This window comes from Eleginops maclovinus, chromosome 11 (genome assembly GCF_036324505.1).
Source record: "Eleginops maclovinus isolate JMC-PN-2008 ecotype Puerto Natales chromosome 11, JC_Emac_rtc_rv5, whole genome shotgun sequence".
NCBI lineage: Eukaryota > Metazoa > Chordata > Actinopteri > Perciformes > Eleginopidae > Eleginops > Eleginops maclovinus.
In genome coordinates, this window is record NC_086359.1 from 5545484 (window position 1) to 5566587 (window position 21104).

General features: G+C 41.5%; 3 protein-coding genes across 4 annotated transcripts in view; 2 read left to right on the plus strand and 1 right to left on the minus strand.

Annotated features, from left to right (window-relative positions):
- Positions 1–151: 151 nt before the first annotated feature.
- Positions 152–5075, plus strand: tmem45b (transmembrane protein 45B). The gene is made up of 6 exons (XM_063894340.1): positions 152–399; positions 1337–1534; positions 1621–1833; positions 1910–2094; positions 3827–3969; positions 4821–5075. The coding sequence occupies exons 2-6, from the start codon at positions 1345–1347 to the stop codon at positions 4930–4932; spliced, it is 843 nt and encodes a 280-aa protein (XP_063750410.1). The 5' UTR covers positions 152–399; positions 1337–1344; the 3' UTR covers positions 4933–5075.
- A 101-nt stretch (positions 5076–5176) lies between these two features.
- Positions 5177–13995, minus strand: nfrkb (nuclear factor related to kappaB binding protein). Of its 2 annotated transcripts, none has more exons than XM_063894333.1 (26): positions 13909–13995; positions 13403–13537; positions 13083–13284; positions 12857–12984; positions 12607–12778; positions 12414–12518; positions 12255–12328; positions 12094–12175; positions 11810–12005; positions 11611–11722; positions 11402–11528; positions 11242–11319; positions 11090–11166; positions 10951–10997; positions 10583–10643; positions 10313–10487; positions 10114–10220; positions 9911–10034; positions 9522–9601; positions 9179–9375; positions 8812–9088; positions 8545–8727; positions 7522–8250; positions 6397–6503; positions 5948–6083; positions 5177–5824 (listed from the first exon to the last, which is right to left on the minus strand). In XM_063894333.1, exons 2-26 carry the CDS (start codon positions 13526–13528, stop codon positions 5684–5686), a joined length of 3843 nt encoding a protein of 1280 aa, XP_063750403.1. In that variant the 5' UTR covers positions 13529–13537; positions 13909–13995; the 3' UTR covers positions 5177–5683. The 2 variants fall into 2 exon arrangements, with proteins under 2 accessions (XP_063750403.1, XP_063750401.1); XM_063894331.1 differs by having other exon boundaries at positions 13403–13555; positions 13909–13964.
- Positions 13996–14897: 902 nt separating this feature from the next.
- The window catches only part of LOC134871768 (ryanodine receptor 1-like), a 53681-nt gene continuing 47474 nt past the window's right edge, over positions 14898–21104 (plus strand). Inside the window, 8 exon segments of the mRNA XM_063894648.1 lie at positions 14898–15061; positions 19269–19388; positions 19473–19591; positions 20338–20341; positions 20424–20498; positions 20584–20662; positions 20740–20852; positions 20939–21038. Coding sequence (XP_063750718.1) covers positions 15014–15061; positions 19269–19388; positions 19473–19591; positions 20338–20341; positions 20424–20498; positions 20584–20662; positions 20740–20852; positions 20939–21038 — 658 coding nt within the window. The 5' untranslated portion in view covers positions 14898–15013.

The following is a 21104-nucleotide window of genomic DNA, read 5'->3' on the forward strand; positions in this document are numbered from 1 at the left end:
ATTAGGTCTTATTCTGGCCTTACTCTTTTAGACTGACTCATATTAAAACAATTGGTGATAACATTTGTTGTCGACATCGCTGATTATGACTTTATTTGCTCTGGATCATATTTATCTAAACAAAGGTGAAATTAACACATATCAAGAAAGCTGAATAAACAACATGATCTCAAGTCAGCTTTTGTTTGCCTGAGTGTCACAGCAGTTTCCCTGGAGGATGTCCCTTGCTGACAGAAACTAATGCAAATGATGGGTGGGGCTATGTGATGTCAACCCAGGGTTGAGGTGCAGACAACTGGTGCACACACTTTACACCAGAGTGATCTCACTCTACTCAAACAGCTGACAGGATTCACAGATTTCAGGAGCCTTTTACTGAACTTTTGGGCAGGAAATAAGGTATGTTGTTTGCTATATTTCTATTTTTACTTTTACTTTGAGTAACTAGGGACTATTATCGATGAGTGGAAGACAATAGCGTTACATGTACAGATAAGATATTTGTGAAAATTGTGGTTTTTTCAAATCTTACATATCTATTTGGTGCAGAAAATATCCATAAGAATTTAGAAAGTGTAAAAGGAAGTGTGTAGAGTCAATGTGTATTAACATCTGGTCAAACAGGGCGAGTCAAGAACAACTTGCCAAACTAAACATGCTACACTCTTATGCCTATTGACAAAAGCAAGTCAACTTTAAAAGCATTAATTCAGCCACAAAGAAACCCTGATACCTTCGGAGGGATTATTCAAAAGAAGTGTCTCAGTTTTCTCACTGTAATTATTTACATTTGTTTTGGTATCAACTACACTGATAGTGAGTGTGATCAATGTTGATCAAAATAATGTTTCTTAAATGCTTTTTATAAACTTAAGTGGCCAACAGCTTCATTTAAAAAGCACCCTGTTAGATTTGAATTTCATTTTTGCAAGACAAATGAACGGCTCTCCACAGGATCAAAGGGCTTATTCTTCTCTACTACGCTAATCAGATAAAATACCATGCATCCCAAAATACTAATGTTTCCAAAAGTATTGTTTTATAAATGATTGCTTCCACTACATTCATTGATCTGTTCTATAAATATTGAATGTAATGCACTTTGCAATAAACTTTTACACCACAGTGATCTTGTGTATGTATAATCAGCCGCACTTCCTGGTCCATTTTCCCCTGTAATGCTTGTATCAACACCATAAAAGGCTGCTAAAAGCTTGGACTTTAATCTCTAAATTGAGTTATACAAAGAAAAAGAGCTTTAAGCTCAATTAATAAATTGTGTTTTCACCAAATATATCCAATTGAAAACTAAGATGTTTTTGTCTTTGGTTTCCAGTCCCAACAATGGCCAACTTTGGAGGACATGCCATTCCGGGATCTTTTTTCCTGCTCCTTGGTTTTTGGCTAACGGTGAAATACGTTCTCCAATACTACTGGAGGACAAGTCAGCCCAAAGGAAGACAGATTATGTCTCCTTTCTTCAAACGGATGAACTTCTTGGAGGGGGGATTGCTAATCTTTGGTTCATTCGTAGGTCAGTTTTCCCATCAATCCTCTGCACTCTTGAAACTAATCTAATCTCTAAACGTGTTCATGACCCGTCCCTTTGTCCTGTCCCAGGTATTATGATTGAGCAGTTTGTGGTGGATGGGCCACATGCTCACCTATACGACACAGAACACCACTCATGGGTCAAGCTGATGAACTGGCAGCATGGCACAATGTATCTGTTCTTCGGGATCTGTGGAATAGCCATTGTCGCCAGGAATTCATCCAAACTGGTGCCGGTTGGTGTTGACCACCTTTTTCTGTCATTGGCTCTTTTTGTTGAAGGTAAGCTAAATTACAGTGTGACATTTTCCTACTTGTACTGTATTTGAGTTCAATTTGACTCTCCCATATCATCCAGGGTTTCTGTTCTACTACCACGTGCACATGCGGCCCCCTCTGGATGCTCACATCCACACCCTGCTGCTTGTTGCTGTTTTTGGTGGATCGGCCAGCGTCATGGTGGAGGTCTTCATCAAAGACAACATTGTTTTGGAGCTGTTCGGGGCATGCATGTTCATCCTGCAGGGCTCATGGTTCTACCAGGTGATTAGCAAAATGAGAAGCTTATAATGCTGTGATTTGTTGGCCTCAGTGTGAATACACCCATTCATTTTTCTAATGCGCATCAGTGTGTTGTTAGTTTGGCATTATTATTAAACGTGTAGTACAATTAAATCACGATAAAATATGTTAATTTTGATGTAGTTGGTATCTATCATAGTATTTGAATGACGCGGGTGCACAAGTGACAGCTGCGGTGAAACTCGAGCAATAAGAGCGATGCCATTAGAGCGATAGGAGCGATGCCAATAGAACGATAGGAGCAATATAGAAGCGATGCCAATAGAGCGATAGGAGCAATATAGAAGTGATGCCAATAGAGCGATAGGAGCGATGCCAATAGAACGATAGGAGCAATATAGAAGCGATGCCAATAGAGCGATAGGAGCAATATAGAAGCGATGCCAATAGAGCGATAGGAGCGATGCCAATAGAGCGATAGGAGCGATGCCAATAGAACGATAGGAGCAATATAGAAGCGATGCCAATAGAGCGATAAAAGCGATATAGGAGCGATGCCAATAGAGCGATAAAAGCGATATAGGAGCGATGCCAATAGAGCGATAGGAGCGATGCCAATAGAGCGATAGGAGCGATGCCAATAGAACGATAGGAGCAATATAGAAGCGATGCCAATAGAGCGATAGGAGCGATGCCAATAGAGCGATAGGAGCAATATAGGAGCGATGCCAATTGAGCGATAGGAGCAATATAGGAGCGATATAGGGGCGATGCCAATAGAGCAATAGGAGCGATGCCAATAGAGCGATAGGAGCGATATAGGAGCGATGCCAATAGAGCGATAGGAGCGATGCCAATAGAGCGATAGGAGCGATATAGGAGCGATGCCAATAGAGCGATAGGAGCAATTTAGAAGCGATGCCAATAGAGCGATAGGAGCGATGCCAATAGAGCGATAGGAGCGATGCCAATAGAGCAATGGGAGCGATATAGGAGCGATATAGGAGCGATGCCAATAGAGCAATAGGAGCGATGCCAATAGAGCGATAGGAGCGATATAGGGGCGATGCCAATAGAGCAATAGGAGCGATGCCAATAGAGCGATAGGAGCGATGCCAATAGAGCGATAGGAGCAATATAGAAGCGATGCCAATAGAGCGATAGGAGCGATGCCAATAGAGCGATATAGGAGCGATGCCAATAGAGCAATGGGAGCGATATAGGAGCGATATAGGAGCGATGCCAATAGAGCAATAGGAGCGATGCCAATAGAGCGATAGGAGCGATATAGGAGCGATGCCAATAGAGCGATAGGAGCGATATAGGAGCGGTGCTAATAGAGCGATAGGAGCGATGCCAATATTCGCATCGCGTCCGGTGTGAATGCACCATTAGGCTTTCAGAGGCACTAGCAGCTGGTACCACACAGTGACAAAGTACTCAATACACTGTACTTTTCAAATGTCATTCTGGTATCAGATATATTAGTTGAATCCATGCATCCCATTTACTCTTACACGAGAAAATGTGATCTCTCATATTCTAGACAAGATTCAAAACATTCTGGTCACTTTTCATAGCCAAATTAGTTTTCTCCAGGCCTATTTATGAAGACTTCAATTGTTAGAGATGATTCTTCAATCACATTGTTTCCTTTTCTGACACAGTGTCTGTTTTTTGTTTATGCCTATTCAATCTACTGATGTTTTTATTGTGCATCACGGTTCTACTATCTAACTATTTATCATTTCAGATTGGATTTGTACTTTACCCATTGAGTGGACCGCAGTGGGACTTGAAGCTGCATGACAACATCATGTTTATCACAATGTGCTTCTGCTGGCATTTAGCTGTGGCCCTTCTTTTAGTCGCCAGCACCTCGTCTTTCGTTTGGCTGTAAGTATCCCATGACCCTGTACCTGTAAGTTAATGGTAGCAAGCTAAACAACTATGGAAATGCAGCAGTAATGGGTTTGTCGGTCTGTCAACGCAGACACAATCAGCCAAAACAAAAGATGGAACAGGTTATACTTGTTGCCTTTTATATTAAGGCCCTTAAAGCCGTTTTGGGCGATACTAACCTGGAGCAAAGGTTACTTAATTGCGAGTGATTTGTAGACAAATAGACTATTTAGGAATAGTAAATACATAAACCTATAGTTTTTACTCCCAAACATTTGAGAACTAAATATTTAAGAATCAAATCTTTCTATTTCTTCAGTAGAGAATTATTAGTTAAATCTATCTTTGAAAAGAAAAGTGCGAACATTGCATATTTTAAACTGAACCTGCACTTTAAGGAACCCTGTGAAGCTTTAAAGTCAACATGGTTTTATTTACAGTCAACATTCACCTTCTCACCATAATGCAGTGTATCATTAAGACTGGATAACACGTGTTCAACATGCTAACTATTACCTTAAGGATGAGCAGTTGCTCTTAGACCGGATTTGTTCACATGAGGTTGTCCTTTTTTCCTTTTAATGGTGCTTTACTACTTTTTACAGCCCTGTTTATCTCATTGCCATCATACTGTACACAGTTGTGCTTTCTTGTGCACACGCTGGTAGAACGGGGGATGCACACACACAATTAAAAATAGATCTGCAGCAGCTAACGTGGCTAAATGAGGATTGTGGTGTAGCAGAAACTGCTTGTAAAAACACCTGAAATGAATATATTAACACTATTGTTGACTCTGAATATATTGTAAATGTGTATTTTCTGAATGTTTCTTTTTTCAACAGCACGGTGAAGCGATTCTCAGAAAAGGGACAGGACATCGAGATTGGAATGCGAAATACATCCTCCAAAAGGAGCTCCCAGAAAGCTTTGCTTGAAGAGTCGGATGAAGAGTGAATGCGGGGCTCTGACTCTTCTCCTACACTAGATTTCATTTTAAATGTTGATGGTCTACCTGCTGTTTTGTACAATATCATTTCAATTTTTTCTTTTTGTAGAAAACAAAAGATTAAACACAAGTCTGTATATATATAATATAATCTATTGAAGTTCCTTTTAAAAACAAAAAAGTAGAAGTTACAGAAATGATAACCTGTGGTGTGTGGCTCAATACGACGTGCTATCAAAAAAAAGGCACAGCTGATAGGAGAACAAATTGTGTATTAAAACGAAAGTCAACACGTCACAACATTCAAATAAATCAGACAGATTTCCACTCACTTCACATTTGATATTGCATTACATCAAACAGGACAGAAATTCTACCAACAGTCAATTAGAAATGAGAATTTGTTGTGATGTAAGGTTGTATTCAGGTCGAATATTAACAGAGCAACTGTTCTTTTGTATGCTTGTAAGCCGCTGGAAAGGAAAGACATCGTTTATACTATTGTTTCAACAATGTGGACAATATAATTGAGATGGAATTGAGGAATAATGGCAATTTTTAACATCCTGTTCACAGTGACTGAACAGTTTAACACACTTCAATAGAGAAAGGGTTAATCTGAACACCAGTAAAAATCCTTCAAAGGAAAAGAAGCAACGTTTCTGGCTTTGAATTGAAATGATAATATACAACGTTACACAAACCCTTGCGAGAGAACAAACAAGTAAAATCAAGTTGAGAAAACAAAAAAGTACTCCATCACTGTTGAGGTGCAGGAGGGGGGTCGGGGGCACATTTGGGAGAAGGTGCTGTTGTCACTACGACCGTGGAGACGGATTTCGGGGAGCCTGTTGCCATGTGCTGCTGGAGCTGCTGCGCTTGGACCGTCTGGATGCGGACCTAAAACCAAGAAAGAAAGACGATCATGCTCCTGACTTATCCCAGTTGACCACAAAGCAGCCACGATGTGGTTGGATCAAGGGTTACCACTCAGCTGTTGACGACTGTGCGCTGTAATCTAACCTGCGTGGCCTGTCCCTGCTGCTGAAGCTGCTGGAACTGCTGCGCGGTGACAAAGCTGACCGGTTTGTTCCCTGCGATCAGCTTGGTGCCCGCAGGCATCGTGGTCAGGATGATGTTCCTGCCCAGACTGCTGAGACTGCAAAGAGGAGAGAGGTGGATCAAGTGAAACAAAAATGACCGATTTATTAATAAATAAATATAATAAAGAGGCTTCAAAACTCAAATGCAAAATATAAACACATTAGAAACAAAGCTGACAATACCGAATAAAGGATTGGATTACATAAAACAAAAATATACAGCGTCAATTCTCAAAATAATACCTTGTTTTCCAATCATTTTACCTTTACTTTAGCAATTAATTAAATAAATGAATACCTGATTCCGAAGGAAAAAAGAAATGGTCCCTTTTTTTTAAATAAATGATAATTGCGGATAATGAAACTTACTTTGTGTTTAGACTTCCTTTCACCATCGGTGCGGTCACAACACTCTTGCTCTTCAGTGGTTGGTTCAGGACAGAGATGGGCACAGTAATCCGTGTTGGTAACTTCCCCTGAAGGTTTGCCAAATAAAACCAACAGATTATTCCCCGAGTGATGTGACTTTAAGAAATGATTAACTAGACTTGCTGCGTTCCACATTCACACAATGCTCGCCATGAAACACGGTTTTTCGCATAACTCCAGTGAACTTCTCCAAACGGCCCGAACTTCACAAGTTTGATAACGATGCAGACCTCGAGACACCTAGGCCTATTATGGGGTGTCATCAAGAGCGGGTACCATAGCGACAGATCACTCGTCATGTTTATGTTACAGCTGTAACTCCCATGTACATTCTCCCATCGGCCTGAAACTTCCCACGTTTGCTAACGGTCGAGTCCTCGAGACACCTTTGTGCAGCGGACCTGCACGGAGCGTCGAAGACCCGCTCATCGCTGCTCGCAGCTTTAATTTGATTTGTTTGTTTTGAAATTCAACAAACACTGGAATGGCTGCCATACATGTGAGCTAAAGATTTAAGAAAACATTTAGATTGGTCACTTGATTTTTTCCGGAGCTGAATGTTTTTGGAATTTAACAAAAAAAAATAGCAATCTTTTCATTCACTGTTTTGCCCTAAGAGAACTTTGGATCTTTCTCTCTGAAGTCAATAAATCAATTCATCTGTTGATCCAGCAGCATCTAACATGAATTCTTGTGAACACATTTCATCTCTGTTTCTGTTGGGGAACTGTGATGCATGGAGGAGAAAGAAGGAATACCACACTTGTGCTCAGCCACGTATATCTGTTATCTCATATTTCACTCAGATATATCAGAGTGGTTTGGCATGGGTAAACGTGAGATGTTTGTCTGAGGTTGGCTTTATAAATAATCATTGCTGATTGTGGTCACATGCACTCTCTTGCTGTAGAAAGTGAAACAATGAAAGTGAAACAGTGACACCTAGAGGCCATCTGCTGTTAGTAAAATACAATAAGTACCTGGTGCGATGATGATAGACAAAAAGACAAGGAAAAAACGTGTATTTACCTTAAAACATGAACAGAACGAGGCAAACTCTCTTACCGTTTGTGTAGTAACCACTGTAGCAGGGACCTGCCTGACGGTGGCAGTAGCTGTCCCTAGCGTCAGAGGGGAGCACGAGACCCCCGGGGCCATAGTGATCCCCTTGGCACCGGCCATAACACTGGCTGCCATGGTCACTACGTTAGCACATGTAGAGGCTGTGAGGGTTTTACTGCCAGTGGTGGTTGTCATTGTGATGGTGTGACCCTGTTTCTGTGGAATCACACCGAGGCCTGGCATTATCCGAATGGTGGCCCCGCTCTTGTCGGGGGAGGAAACGGTGGAGAAGGTTCTTGTTTTTTGGTCAGCCATAGTGACAGCCAAAGTGGGCATCAGGCGAATGGTGTCGCCTGCGGCCTTCAACAAGGTGGAGGCAACAGAGCCTGCTTTAGTAGTGTGCAGATCCCCTGTGCAGGACGTGGAACCGGAGGCAGAGGAAGGTGAGGAGTGGGGGGGCGTCACGTGCAGAGTAGCTGAGATGCTCTTGCTGCCTGACGCGGCAGAGCCCAGGAAGTCAGGCGTGAGTTTGACGGTTGCAACTGGGGATTTGGCAAGAGTCGCCATCATGTCTGGGGTGATCCGCAGCACCGTCTGGCCTTTAGAGTCCGTAGTGATGGAGGACGGGGGGAGACGTAGGACATCTTTACCCTGGATGCGCAGGTTGGTAGCTGTTATTGGGATTCCTGCTCCTCCTGCAGTCTTCATTCCCAATTGGCCCGTAATAGACACCTTCAAAGGGGACATTCAAATATCCTTTTTAGATTCCTACTTGTATTATCAGGTTATATGTTAACATGCTATAGTGGTTCAAAAATCCCATTATTTTTTCTCATACTGCCAGAATATACTTGCATTGTATACCTTACATTAAACATTCCTATTTAGTGACCATATTTTGCTTTTAAATGAGCTTATCAACCTATAAATACCCTCTTTACACAATTCAAACCTGTGCTTTAAAAAGACATTACCGCAGCTAAAGACGGTGCAGGTTTGCCTTACCGGGTAAACATGTAAACAAACCTGTTTTATATTCTGGCTGGTGACTCCATGCAGCAAAGCAGGGGAAGCAGGGTGGTTATTCGCCGGGCTTCCAGGGGACCTGGCTTGAGGTTTGGCCACAGCTACAGCAGACACCGACAGGGTGGTCGGCACCTGGACCGGACTACCGGCAGGCTGAGTCCTCATAGGCAGAGAGACCACGGTCTGTTGATGAACATAATGAACAGCCATAATTAATTATGCATTTGCACGATACAAAACAATAAACACTGTTCTTTATCTGGTTACCTGGGAGATGCCCTTGGCTGACATTGACATTGACACCGGCATCCTGATCTGGTGGGGGGTCTGATGCAACATCGTAGCCTGTTGACCTCCTGCCGAGGGACCCAGACCAGGCTGAGCGGAAACCACCCGCACCTGAGGGAGGGAGCCTGCAGCCAGGTGGCTCACGATCCGGGCCGCGTGTTGGGACGTGACCGTATGTGTAACTTGTGGGCAGGCCTGACTGGTGGGTAAGATGGTTCCCAGCTGGGGCAACGAGGGAGGGGACACGAGGAGAACACTGGGATGGCGAGAAGGAGACGAGGAGTTAGTATACTTCTAATTACAGCTGAAGAAAATAAGTTGTATTTGTTGTATAACAGACACTGACCCTGTGCTGGTTTTGATTGTGTCCGGGACTCCGGCCTTTGTTGGCGTGGTGGCTGCGCAGGTCAAGGGGGACTTAGGGGTTGCTGGTGTGTTTAGGGTGGGGGCTGTAGGGGTTGGAGACATGGGAATGGAGCCCATATCCTGTCCTGACTCGAGACACCCAGGGGTTTTACCGCCTCCGTCTTTACTTCCAGACTTCTAAAACACAAGCAGGAGATTCATCACCAACACTTAACATTTGATAAGCAACTTCAAACTTCCACAGTGATTTCCACACAGGTAATAGTTTATGTGTGCAGGTAGAGTGTCATTTTTTTGCAGTTTAATGAAGGCGATGGTCTCACAGGCTTGGACGGAGGTTTAGGTTTCTGCTGTAGGGCTTTCCTTGCTTTTGCAGCAGCAGCTTGAGCCTGGTGGATCCTCTCTGGATAAGAGACAGAAAAATATGACAGCATTTACTACAAGAAAACGTGCGCATCTACCTCCAGACTCAATCAGTGTATGGTGAACACAAGATCAGGTTGATAGAAAGACTTAAAGGAATGAAAGTTAAAAATCTTCTACAAATCCATGGTACAAAAAAACTAACTTTTTGAATTTTGTGTCAGATCTAAAGGGGTTATGGGAAATTAAATGAATCTTATAGTCAAAATAGACAAATGAAAAAGCCTACAGAACTTACAGTTTAAAAGGTGGACAGCTGAACCCTAAAATCGAGCACATGCTTTCTTACCAAACTCCTCTTGGCTGCGACTGCGGTGCAGGTAAATCCACAGCTTGCGACCGATGTCATACTTCACACAGGGGTCTTTCTCATAGTGAAGTCTATCCAGAGCCCCACTGACCACCGTGTTCACCTAGATGGCAAAGAAGAAAATGACTTAAAGGCTTCAGGTCATTGTAAAGTTCAATGACTTAAAGAAAAAAATATCTTACCTGTGCACTGGTTACATCTGGAGCAAGAAATTGTGAGTCCTTCAGAAGCTCACAGATCTCCGCCCTCGTTCCTTCTCCATTGGGTAGCCTGGCCGCTGCATCTCGCACTGCAGAAGAAATAAGGTCAGAATTATTGCCGACAGAAAATACTGACTCACCACAGCCTTTCAATGGTTTCAGAGGAAAGGGGGAGGCTTACCCAGAGACAGAATGGTGACATATGGCGGTCGGTCTGATCGGAGCAGCGTGTGCTCCCTGGCTTTGTTGAGGGACATCTCCTTATCGAACACGCCTTTAACCGGCCCCACCACAGACTCAAAGCCGTGCATCCTAAAGGTGAAGGCTTTGTGCGGCTGGTTGTATCGCTGCTGCTCCTAAAAAAAATACATGTCAGCTTAAAAAAGCTGGTGCAGGAAAAAGAGGAAACATGTTTTTTATATGAACAAAGATCCCAGAGGAACAAACAAACCTGGATTTGAAATACTTGTCTCTCATCCCCAGTGCTGGGCCGCACCACGTAGTCAGTTGAGCTGTTTGATGAGAGACATTGCACTGTTAACTTCAACCAAGGCACTGTAACTCTAACTACTTTAGCATGTGAATGTCAGGCTCAAGATAACTCTAATACTTGTTTTAAATACAGTATGGTTATTTTTTAATTGGGAAATTAACTATTTGCTTTATAAAATACACATAATGCAATTCATTTGTAAAAGCTAAGTAATACTACGAACCCATAACACAATTTCTTCAATTTATCTACGTTCAATCAATTAATTCCTTGTTTTTTCAGCAGTTATATTGTGTTTGCAGGGCGTTTAAGTCACTGAATCTTACACTCTTGGTGTGGGAGAAGTCATCTCTAGCATTTCTTCATTTTCGGTCTGTTTATTACACAAAGAAAACAGTGGTGAACATTGAAGCACAGAACCGTACAAACAGCAGAGTCACTGATATGATATAACAATTGTACTACCTTGATGACTAAATCTTTGGAGTCTAACCACAGCTGACAGAGCGCGCTGAGATCCTTCTCTGTATCCTGCGTGGGGCCTGAAACAAATGATTCCCTTAAGTACACAATCAGGATTTCATCAATCTGGGATTTCAAAAGCTGATCCTTCTTACCGATCCACCTCCACTGCTGAGATTCATCAGCAAATTCCACAAATGGAGAAAAGCCACTGGGGAGTGCCATCATGCCATCTGATCAACAAACATAACCCATTTAAGTAACATGGAGTCGAAAAAAGCCCTCACTACGTCAGTGTGAGTGACCACTACTCACCTTTAGTCTCTCCTGCAAGAAACTGCAGGGCTTGAAGAACCAAGTCAGACCAACACGGGACAGATGAGAACCAGACGTTGAGGGAGCTGGCTGGAGAGGACTGCCATATTTGAACTTTCTCCTCCAGCTGAGAGATCACAATGTATGTGTTATAAAATGTAGTCAACTGTATAATATGAATGTGAGACTCTGTGATGATGAAGGCATACCACTGAAGTGCTGGTTAGGCTTTCTGTCGCTAAAATGCTCTCCAACAAGCTGAAGAAACTGATAGCTATTTCCTCAACCGGAGCCGGACTGCTCTGACACTCCTCCACAATTCTGCAATATAGACGTGTTTTATATTAGTCTTTGATGACAGTACAATATAGATTCTGTTGATATTCTTAACGCCAGCAGAAGACTCACTCCTCTTTGATGTTGGCCAGGGGAGCAGACGGGGCGTCCGGCAGGGAGTTGATGATGCTCGCTGGTGGAGCTGATGCGTTTTCTGAAGGTGAGAGAATTTCGCAAGGATCCTCAGATTCCACTTTTATTGTCCTCATTTTCTTCTTCCTTCTCTCTTCTTTAATCTTCTTCTTAGGCAGTGACAGATCAAAAAGTGCTGCACGGGAAAAAACAGAAAAGATTAAACTGTTTGTCATGAAAACAAATAAAGCAAGACTGTTTTTTATTTTTAGACTTTTACTCACGCAGTGTCCCCTTCCGACCGATATTTGTTCTTGAAAGTATGTCCCCAAGGTGGAGATCAGAGGTCATCAAGTCTGGATGATCCTGAGTAAACAACCAAATGATGAAGCTCAAAATAGGACAAAATGATATCTTTTTATTTATTTCTACAGACACCACTTACTGGCTGTCGCTTCCTCTTCTCCCGATGGTTTTGCAGCATGGCCTTTAGATCTCTCTCCCCTAGTTCGATTTTTTCTGCGAACATTTCACATATTTGTAAACATTATAATTGCTTCAGTGCTTTTAGGAACATCATCTTGACATTGCAGAAATCACTGACCAGTTATCTTCATGTCTTGGGTGGAGAGGCTCGGAAGCACTCTGAGCGAGACAGTGGGTGTCGGAGAGGAAGGCGATTGGGGCGCTGGATTCCATGACGATATATCTACAAGCATATGCAATAATACTCTTAATAGTGTTCACCACCTTTTTATTAGAAAATGCAGGTGATACTAATGAAAGAACAGACTGACCGTCATCATCAGATGAAGCATTGCTGTCTCCGCACTCAGTTTTGACCTCCTTTAATATGCGGCTCAATCTTCTTCTCACCCTTGGTTCTCGCATTTCAGCATGAGTCTTGGTGGGTAACTTTCTCTTTGGTGGAAAGTCCAGACCATTTTGAACTGCAAACTCTAGCAGCTCCTACAACAAGAAAACACAATAAGACTAAGTGCGAGACGCCATGTGCCACGAATTTCAAACTTTTATAAAAAAAAATACCTTTCTGGATACGAGGATGTGCTTCAACACTTTGTGGTAATACTGCTGAAGGGAGTACAGCTGTCGCTTCCTCTGGGACTTGGCACACAATTGTCTGTACTTGACCACTTCAGGATTGAAGTAACCATCTGGGTTAAGATAATGAGAGTCATGTTCAGAAAGTGCATCACAAATATATTCAGCATGTATTGTTTGTTGGTGGGTGAATAAGTATCTAGGTAAGCACCTCTGAACTGTTTTTGTGCAAGATGGAGAGGATTTCCAAAATGAAAGTTTGTGTTGTTGAATAGATCACCGATGGTTTCGTCCTGCTCTGCAACATTGTTGTCTGGAAACTTTGGCAAAAATTGACGAAGGTGCTGCCTCTGGGAATCTGACAGTACATCACTCCAGGTGTTTTCACTCATCACAGAGAAGAAAATGTCAGGCTAATGAAAAAAAAAAAAACAATGGTGAATGCATCATCTGCTTTGTGTCTTACACCTGTGCACAGTCGTATAAAGCAGGAAAGAGCAACATTTAATCACTGAGCGACAGATAACTCACGTCCTCGAGTAGGTCCTCTGGAAGGTTTAATCTACAGTTCCCCAGCATGCACTCCTCTGTGATTTGTCCATTGTCTTCTTCTTTTGGATCAAGGGGGTCTGTAAGCATGTGAGTGAGGGCATCCATTCTTCCCCTCTGCACCAAGCGTAAAGCCTTTTACACAGGAAAAATACATATGACTTTTAGATATCTCAACATCTGGGCACGGACACTAAATGATCCGTTTCATAATAGTGATTCCACACTCCCACATAATATACATTTAAGGTAACATCTGATAGTTCAGTGAGACAAACGGTGTGAAAATGAGAAATTCAACAATGTCAAAACAGTAGCCACTGTAACTCAGCTAGTTAGCAATCTAGGCTACCAGTAGCAGTAGAGACAGTTATAACATTTGGATTCCTGTTTGAAAGCAACGATACCATTAATGTACAACATATTGGCAGAAATGCATATTTTGACTTAGTTGATAAAGATAGTTTAAAAATGCTGCTAGCTCTTACCTGAAACTGCTCTGTGTTTTGGAAATAAAGGGGGAACTGTTTCACCGACGCACCGTTTTTTTCTTCTACTGAAAATGTCTGACAACCGCCGCCCGTCGTTCTGCTGCCCTCCACAGGAATAACGTGACTATAGGTCAATCATGGCATAAACTGTAAAAATACACACATAATAATTATATGTCTGCTATAACAGCTTGCTTTGTTTTATTTATACATTGGTTCCGTAAAAAAGCACAATACTTTCAATTTCACATCACAGCTAAACGGGGCTAACAGTCACCTGGCTACCGTTAAGCCAAATCTTTCCGTATCGCTAGCATTTTTAATTAAGATGTATATTCTGTTATTTGTGTCTGTAAACGTCTCTGAATTGCTTTAACTTTTTAAAATGTGTTCTATATTCTCAGCAGATAGCGCAGTATAGAGCAGTTTGGGCAGCTGACCCGACAGGTGAAGTGTCCCAGGGATGTAACGTAAACGTAATTGTAACGTTAATATGAGCTAGCGTAAGCTAACTAGTCTTTGCTAATTAGCATAGCCTTGCACATGAATTCTATGATGAAAAGGATTGTAGCGTCTTCATCTCTAAAATAAATATATTAAACATTTTTACAATAGGGCATTCAATATTAATTATATTAGCTAACATAATGTTATCCTTATAATTTGTGAATTTATTTCTCACTGTATTATATACTGTGTACATGAACAACTGCATACTTATTGGATAAAATGGATAAAACATGATACAATTAAGGTTAAATGTTCACCCTTGCCTGTTGAAAAGTTTTCACTTTTTTTTTAATGCACTCATTTAGAAGTCACAACAAAAAGCAAAAACAATGGTCATGACAGAAACATTTCAAATGCTGATTCAGCTTTGTCAGCTTGCTCCACCTCTTTATGATGCTGTGATGAACAGGAATGAACAGTCAATCCCCCTGCCCCGTGCCACAGCCAGAGAGAGAAACAAGACCCACACTGCCCTTCAGAAACCTTCAGCAACATTGTCTTGCTCTAAGTAGTGGGCAAACAGGCACCAGGAGTTAAAAAGCTGAGAGACAACCATTTTCATCAAGGTTTTTGCTTTTAATGCCTTGGGAGAATGGCAGAAGCTGCAGATGGAGAGGAAGAGATTCAGTTCCTGCGTACGGTAAGTGATGCTGTCTGTTAAAAAGGATTACTCAACCGATTTACAATGTGAAATAATAAGTGTTTTGTGTAGTGAATTGTCACTTCACTATAGAGCAAAGGCATTTACTGTGTTGGCTTTCCTTACATAGACTGATGGCACAGATTGCCATGGACAGGTGGCTGGTTTTGTCAGCATTGTCATCTATTTTTATCCCATTGGGTTCTTGATATATTACTGTTTTGTCTCAAGGAAGAAGACTTCTGGTGACAGGTGACAGTTGATACAAAGACACTGTTTAAAAGATTTAAAAGCATTGCGATACAGTTAAATTACAGTGTTATGACAGTTTGACACAGAGAACACCACATTTTCTTTAAAAGATAGAAAATGATTGCTTAAAAAAAAAAAGAAGGTGGTTGAGTCGTTCAAATGAAAGAAAGAGTTCAGTTCTGATTTATTTTAGTAAGTTGTTTAAGAAAGAGGCAGTTAAGACTTGAAAGGTACATTTGAATAAGTCCTAAACAAAGATTCCAAACTCATCGGATGACAAGTGCTGAAACCAATAACTCATTAAAAGTTAAACGGCTGGGCTCAGATGTACCATGCCAAAGGTTTTATGGGATACTGTCTGTGTTAACTTTGCTTGTAGATTCAAGATCTACAAGCAAATAACATATAACTATATATATTATATATAGTTTTTATAAAGTTTCAGCAAAGTGATGTTATTCTAAATTAAATATGTGTTCCTCTGCTGTTTTTTGAATAGCAATTGGATCAATTGAATAATTTATTCTGGATAATATTCTTTTTATGTATCGATACAAATTGTTATCTGGACAAGTCTTAATAATACATTTCCATCACTTCTTTAAAGAGAAAATGACCTTTAATGGATTGTGCTGTATCAAACCTAAGTTGTTTAATTTATGGTTTCGTAAGAATTAATTTGCCCAGACATCAGGGAGCCTACTTCACATTTACTTTGTTGTTCTTAGACATCTTAAATAAATATTGTGCTGCACAGATGGCTGCAGTTTCCTGATCTCCGCTGTATGAAAGACAGTTTTTTGTAAACCATACAAATAGTTAGCTCTTCTTCAATAACAATTAACATATGTATTTTAATATTGATATCCTGCTTAGGGTTTAAAAACATTTAGACATTTTACTCCGAAGTTGCACATGTTTAGCTTAATTGATTTCACACTACTATGTAGGTTGAATCTGTTTATTTTGGCTGCATTACTCACCGCTCAGCTATTAGATTTCCAGTTTAGATCTCTGCGCCAAAGTCTACAGAAGGGCATTGTGGCCTTGCAAGCAGTCTTCCGAATGTAACACGCTCTATTTGTAAAGTCAGCGTTGATACTCAGCTATTGTGGATGTTCTACATAGTGTGACATGAGTTTCTCCACAGCCCGGTAACTCTAGCCCGTCAGTTGGTGTGCGCCAGGCACTGATTATCCTTAAAACCATCACTTGAAACACAGATCCTTGGAACCACTTGATCTAAGTTGTGTATCTTGAAGTGTGACTGCAGTATCTGTTTGCATTGACTTTTTGTTCTATTTTTCTATTTGACACATTTAAGTAAATTATTTGTACATATTCATCAGCAGTTTCATAAGTGAAGAAAACTCATGTTGGCAGTTGGCATTGTCTCATGGCTTGTAACACAGCACTAAAGTAAAATATGTAAACAATGTGTCATAAAGTTACTGTCAGTCTGTAGCTGTTCACCCTGAACCCACAGTTCTATATTTACCGTGTGAGGATTAACAGGTTCGAAGCACGGCCCATCGCAGCACCTGCTGACGTCAGTCCATGCAGGAATTCACTACCAAAGTAGAGCTAAAGAAGGGCTGTTATCAGATGCTGTGCTGACATTTTGGTGGATTTCTCTAGAGGTTTTTAAATGACGAACAACAACTTCTGGCAAACCCAAACGTTTAGAGTTTTAGGTGAACACACAGCTGCTAGCCCCATGCTGTTATGTTGCATCTGTCCCTCAGTCCATCTGTCAGTCAGTCTGTCTGCCTGGGAGAATGTCAGTCTATCTGCCTGTACATACATTCTTGTCCGCACAGTAACTAAGGAAAAGAACGTGTCAGGAACACGATGAGGCTATGCGAGAAGTGTCAATTTGTCTATGGTTTTCTAATATTTTGCAGAATTAGTCTTCAAAGAAGCAACATTTTCAGATGCATCAGTATAATGTTGTGAATTAACAAACTACTGACTTCACGATAATGTGTGCGTTAGACAGTTAATTGTCAGATATTTGAGCAGTCCATAACAACTATGCAAACTCGGCAAGGTTAATTTAGGCCCAACACAAACGATCTGATATGTGTTTTATATTTATTTCATAAACTCTTTTGCCAGTTAACAGTCGACAAAAAGGCACAAGCGACATTAAATCACATAACAGTGTATCCCAAATACACAATTACAACCATTTTTATTAGATTTCATTCAGCGCTCAGATTCACCAGAAGTTAACTTTTGAAAAAGTTTGAAACGAGGTGAATTTTAAATATTCCTTTCCTCAGCAAGCTGGCTAATTGAAGCACCCAAACGTTCCAATGTGGGCCTTTTTTCCCCCCTGGTAGTCTAAATATCCGTTGCTTTCCAGAAGGGGTTGTGTGAACAGCAGGTGCAGCGGCCTGAAATAGAGATCAGAGGGGGAGTGGCTGGAGTGTTTGAGCCAGAGAGGTGGAGAGATTAGAGCTGGGTGACAGGCACAGAGGGCTCCATTAGTAAGACAACAACATGTCAACAGTGGGGAAAGTCATGTAAGGAAAACAGCTGTTTCTGCAGGTGTTTTTTAAATGTATGTATTTTCCCACATTTCTTATGTTGTCTTCAATGCTCTATAATCTTTGGTGACTAAAACAAAACACTGAGTTTGTAACGTGCAGTCAGACGTTGACTCTGTGTTCCTTTGTGTACTGCTTCCTTGGTACGTCGCCACCTCTAAATTAGCTCGACTTGTAATGTCAGCCCTCGCAAATATAGTACAATTTGCGTCACACAGATTTGACCAATCACAGCCATGAATGGCAAGTTTATTATGCTAACCCATTTAAGGTAAGAGCTATACTGTAATATAAGATTTGCAGAAAGCATTAAAGGGGAACTTTATAGATTTTACAACTCCAAGTCTGTCTTCAAGTCCTGGAGTCTTCAATGTCGGTTATGTGAAAAAGAAGCTGTTGAGCATTCAGTGTCTCCAGAGGGAGCCGCACAAAGCCTGATAAATATGTGACGATGAGCATTGTGGGTAATGTTAAGGCCAGGTTTAGACAAGAAAGAAGAACAAACATATAGAAAAAGCCATATGACATAACATCTCCCATGTTTTATAGTCGTGAACTCTCTTTGTCCCTGTTAAAAACAACAAAACAAAGACAATGTCTAGCTCTACTGCATCTATATTTGTAATGCTCTCGGGTCAGGTTTTTGATAATGTTACACGAGCGCGGTGTGAGTATTTCACAGTCCAGCAGTGGCTCAGTCAGTAGGGGCTTGGACTGGGAATCGTAGGGTCGCCAAAGTCCCCAAACAGACTTGAAATATAGAAAGTGGACTGCTACTTGGAAAGGTCCCAGTTCACCTCCTAGGCCCTGCTGTGGTGCCCTTGAGCAAGGCACCGGACACCTCCAATCCCCCCTCCCCATTGCTCCCCGGGCGCTGCACGATAGCTGCCCACTGCTCCTAGTACTAGGATGGGTTAAATGCAGAGGACCAATTTCACTGTGTGTGCTCTGCTGTGTGCATGTATGTGACAATAAAGAGGGTTTCATCCTCCGACTCTATCCATCTATCTATCTATCTATCTATCTATCTATCTATCTATCTATCTATCTATCTATCTATCTATCTATCTATCTATCTATCTATCTATCTATCTATCTATTCTATCTATCTATCCATCTATCCATCTATCCATCTATCCATCTATCTATCTATCTATCTCTTTAAAACTAAAGTTGTTTTGCATTAGAAGAAATGCCTTTTTAAAATCATAATACACACAATCTGTTTAGCACATCTTTTTACAATTCGTTTTACAGTGTTTTTTAGTTAAAAGTTTCTTTTGGGTGACAGTTCTGACTTTGGTCCTTTTTTTGGGTCCCATTTCATATCTCTTGCTCAATCCCAATGTTTTCCTGAAAATAATGCCCTCCTCCTTACCCGTGGACTTGTGCTGTTGTTGCAGGATGATCAGGTGGTGCTTCAGTGCACTGCGTCTATTCTGAAGGAACAGATCAAGCTGTGCCTGTCTTGTGAAGGCTTTGGGAATCGTCTGTGTTTCCTGGAGACCACCTCAAATGCTCAGGTAGTCAAACACTGTTCATTCTGTCTTTGATCTAATTTCTTCAGTTCAGTATTTCTTAATCTAATCTGCTCTCCTCTGTCTCAGAATGTGCCTCCAGACCTCGCTATCTGCTGCTTCATATTGGAGCAGTCCCTGTCTGTGCGGGCTTTACAGGAGATGCTGTCCAACTCTTCAGTGGATGAGGCAAGATCATTATTTATACCGTCTATTGGCAAGACACAATTTGGGGCAATTTAGGACTGTTTGGTTAAAATCAGGCTCAACGATAAGGATCAATGTATTTATTTAATGGTCAACGATATAATATGATTCATATTTATGCATCATTGATCCAATTACTGTTTCCCCAAACTGTGCTCAAACATGAGGGATGTGGCACTTGATGTTAAAATAAACAAGATCTGTTTTTTTTCTTAAGAATATAGAAGTTTAATGTCTGGCAGAGCCCGGTCAAAATTGTAAAATCACTTTTTAACCAGTTTTTTCAAGTTGATATTTACCTGCAATTAACACGCAGCTTTAGCTTTGCTCGATTATGATTGGTTCATTAAGGCATTCAACAGGACTGCTGTTGGTGTCCAAAGATTCAACATGATATTGTATCTTGACAAAACTTGTGATTAACTGCCCTAGGAAAAAACGTCCCTTTCCCGTTGGATGTACCCATGATAGAATAAACAGATGAAGTGTATTGTGGATTAAAAATCAGAAACTTACATTCTTTCTTTTTGGATTTGTCCACGCATGCTCCTTCGCTCTCCCACCGGCCAACGTTAGGCTGTGGATTTGGACAAATGGGTAAGTTAGCTGTGGTTTTACTCATTTGCCTCAGCAGTTTATTTCCAGTAAGCGGAACTTGGCTTGGTTTTACAATTGTAAGATATGGCTGTGTTTTGTATTCCTTGTTACTGACTTTGTAAACTTTATGGTAGTTTTGATGCAAACAAAGCAAAGTTGTCACCTTGTGTGTCAAAGGGCGAACTCTGAATACAATAACCTCTTTCTGTCTCTGAATCGTTTCCCTTCTTTTCCCAGTCTTCACAAGGTGGGGGTCACCGGACCCTGCTGTACGGACATGCCATCCTCCTGAAGCACACACACTCCAGCATGGTGAGCACCTTTACAATCCAGTCTGTGGCTCCTGCTGCTCTTTCTGACTCCTCCTCTAAGTTGTTCTCCCTCTGTTATCTTGCAGTACCTGTGCTGTTTGACCACGTCCCGCTCACTGACAGACAAGTTGGCTTTCGATGTTGGCCTGCAGGAAGACTCCACAGGTTTCTATATTCACCGTCCGTTGCCTCCCACACACTGTTGTATATTTCTGTGTTCTGAGTGTGTTTGTCCGTCACAGGGGAGGCCTGCTGGTGGACCATCCATCCAGCCTCCAAGCAAAGGTCTGAAGGAGAGAAGGTCAGGGTGGGAGACGACCTCATTCTTGTCAGTGTTTCTTCAGAGCGATACCTGGTAACCATGATTTTATTCTCCTGCACTGTCACTAACAGCATGCTCTCAATAAAACCTTCCAATATGAACTCCTGCCCTCTTTTCAGCATCTGTCCTACGCCAGTGGTGACTTGATGGTGGATGCCTCTTTCATGCAAACGCTGTGGACCATGACTCCTGTGATGTCTGGATGTGAGCTGGCTGAAGGTCTGTGATTTTGTTGCTCAAAGAAAATTCTAATCTGTCCATAAACCTGTCCACTCTTTCTAAGCA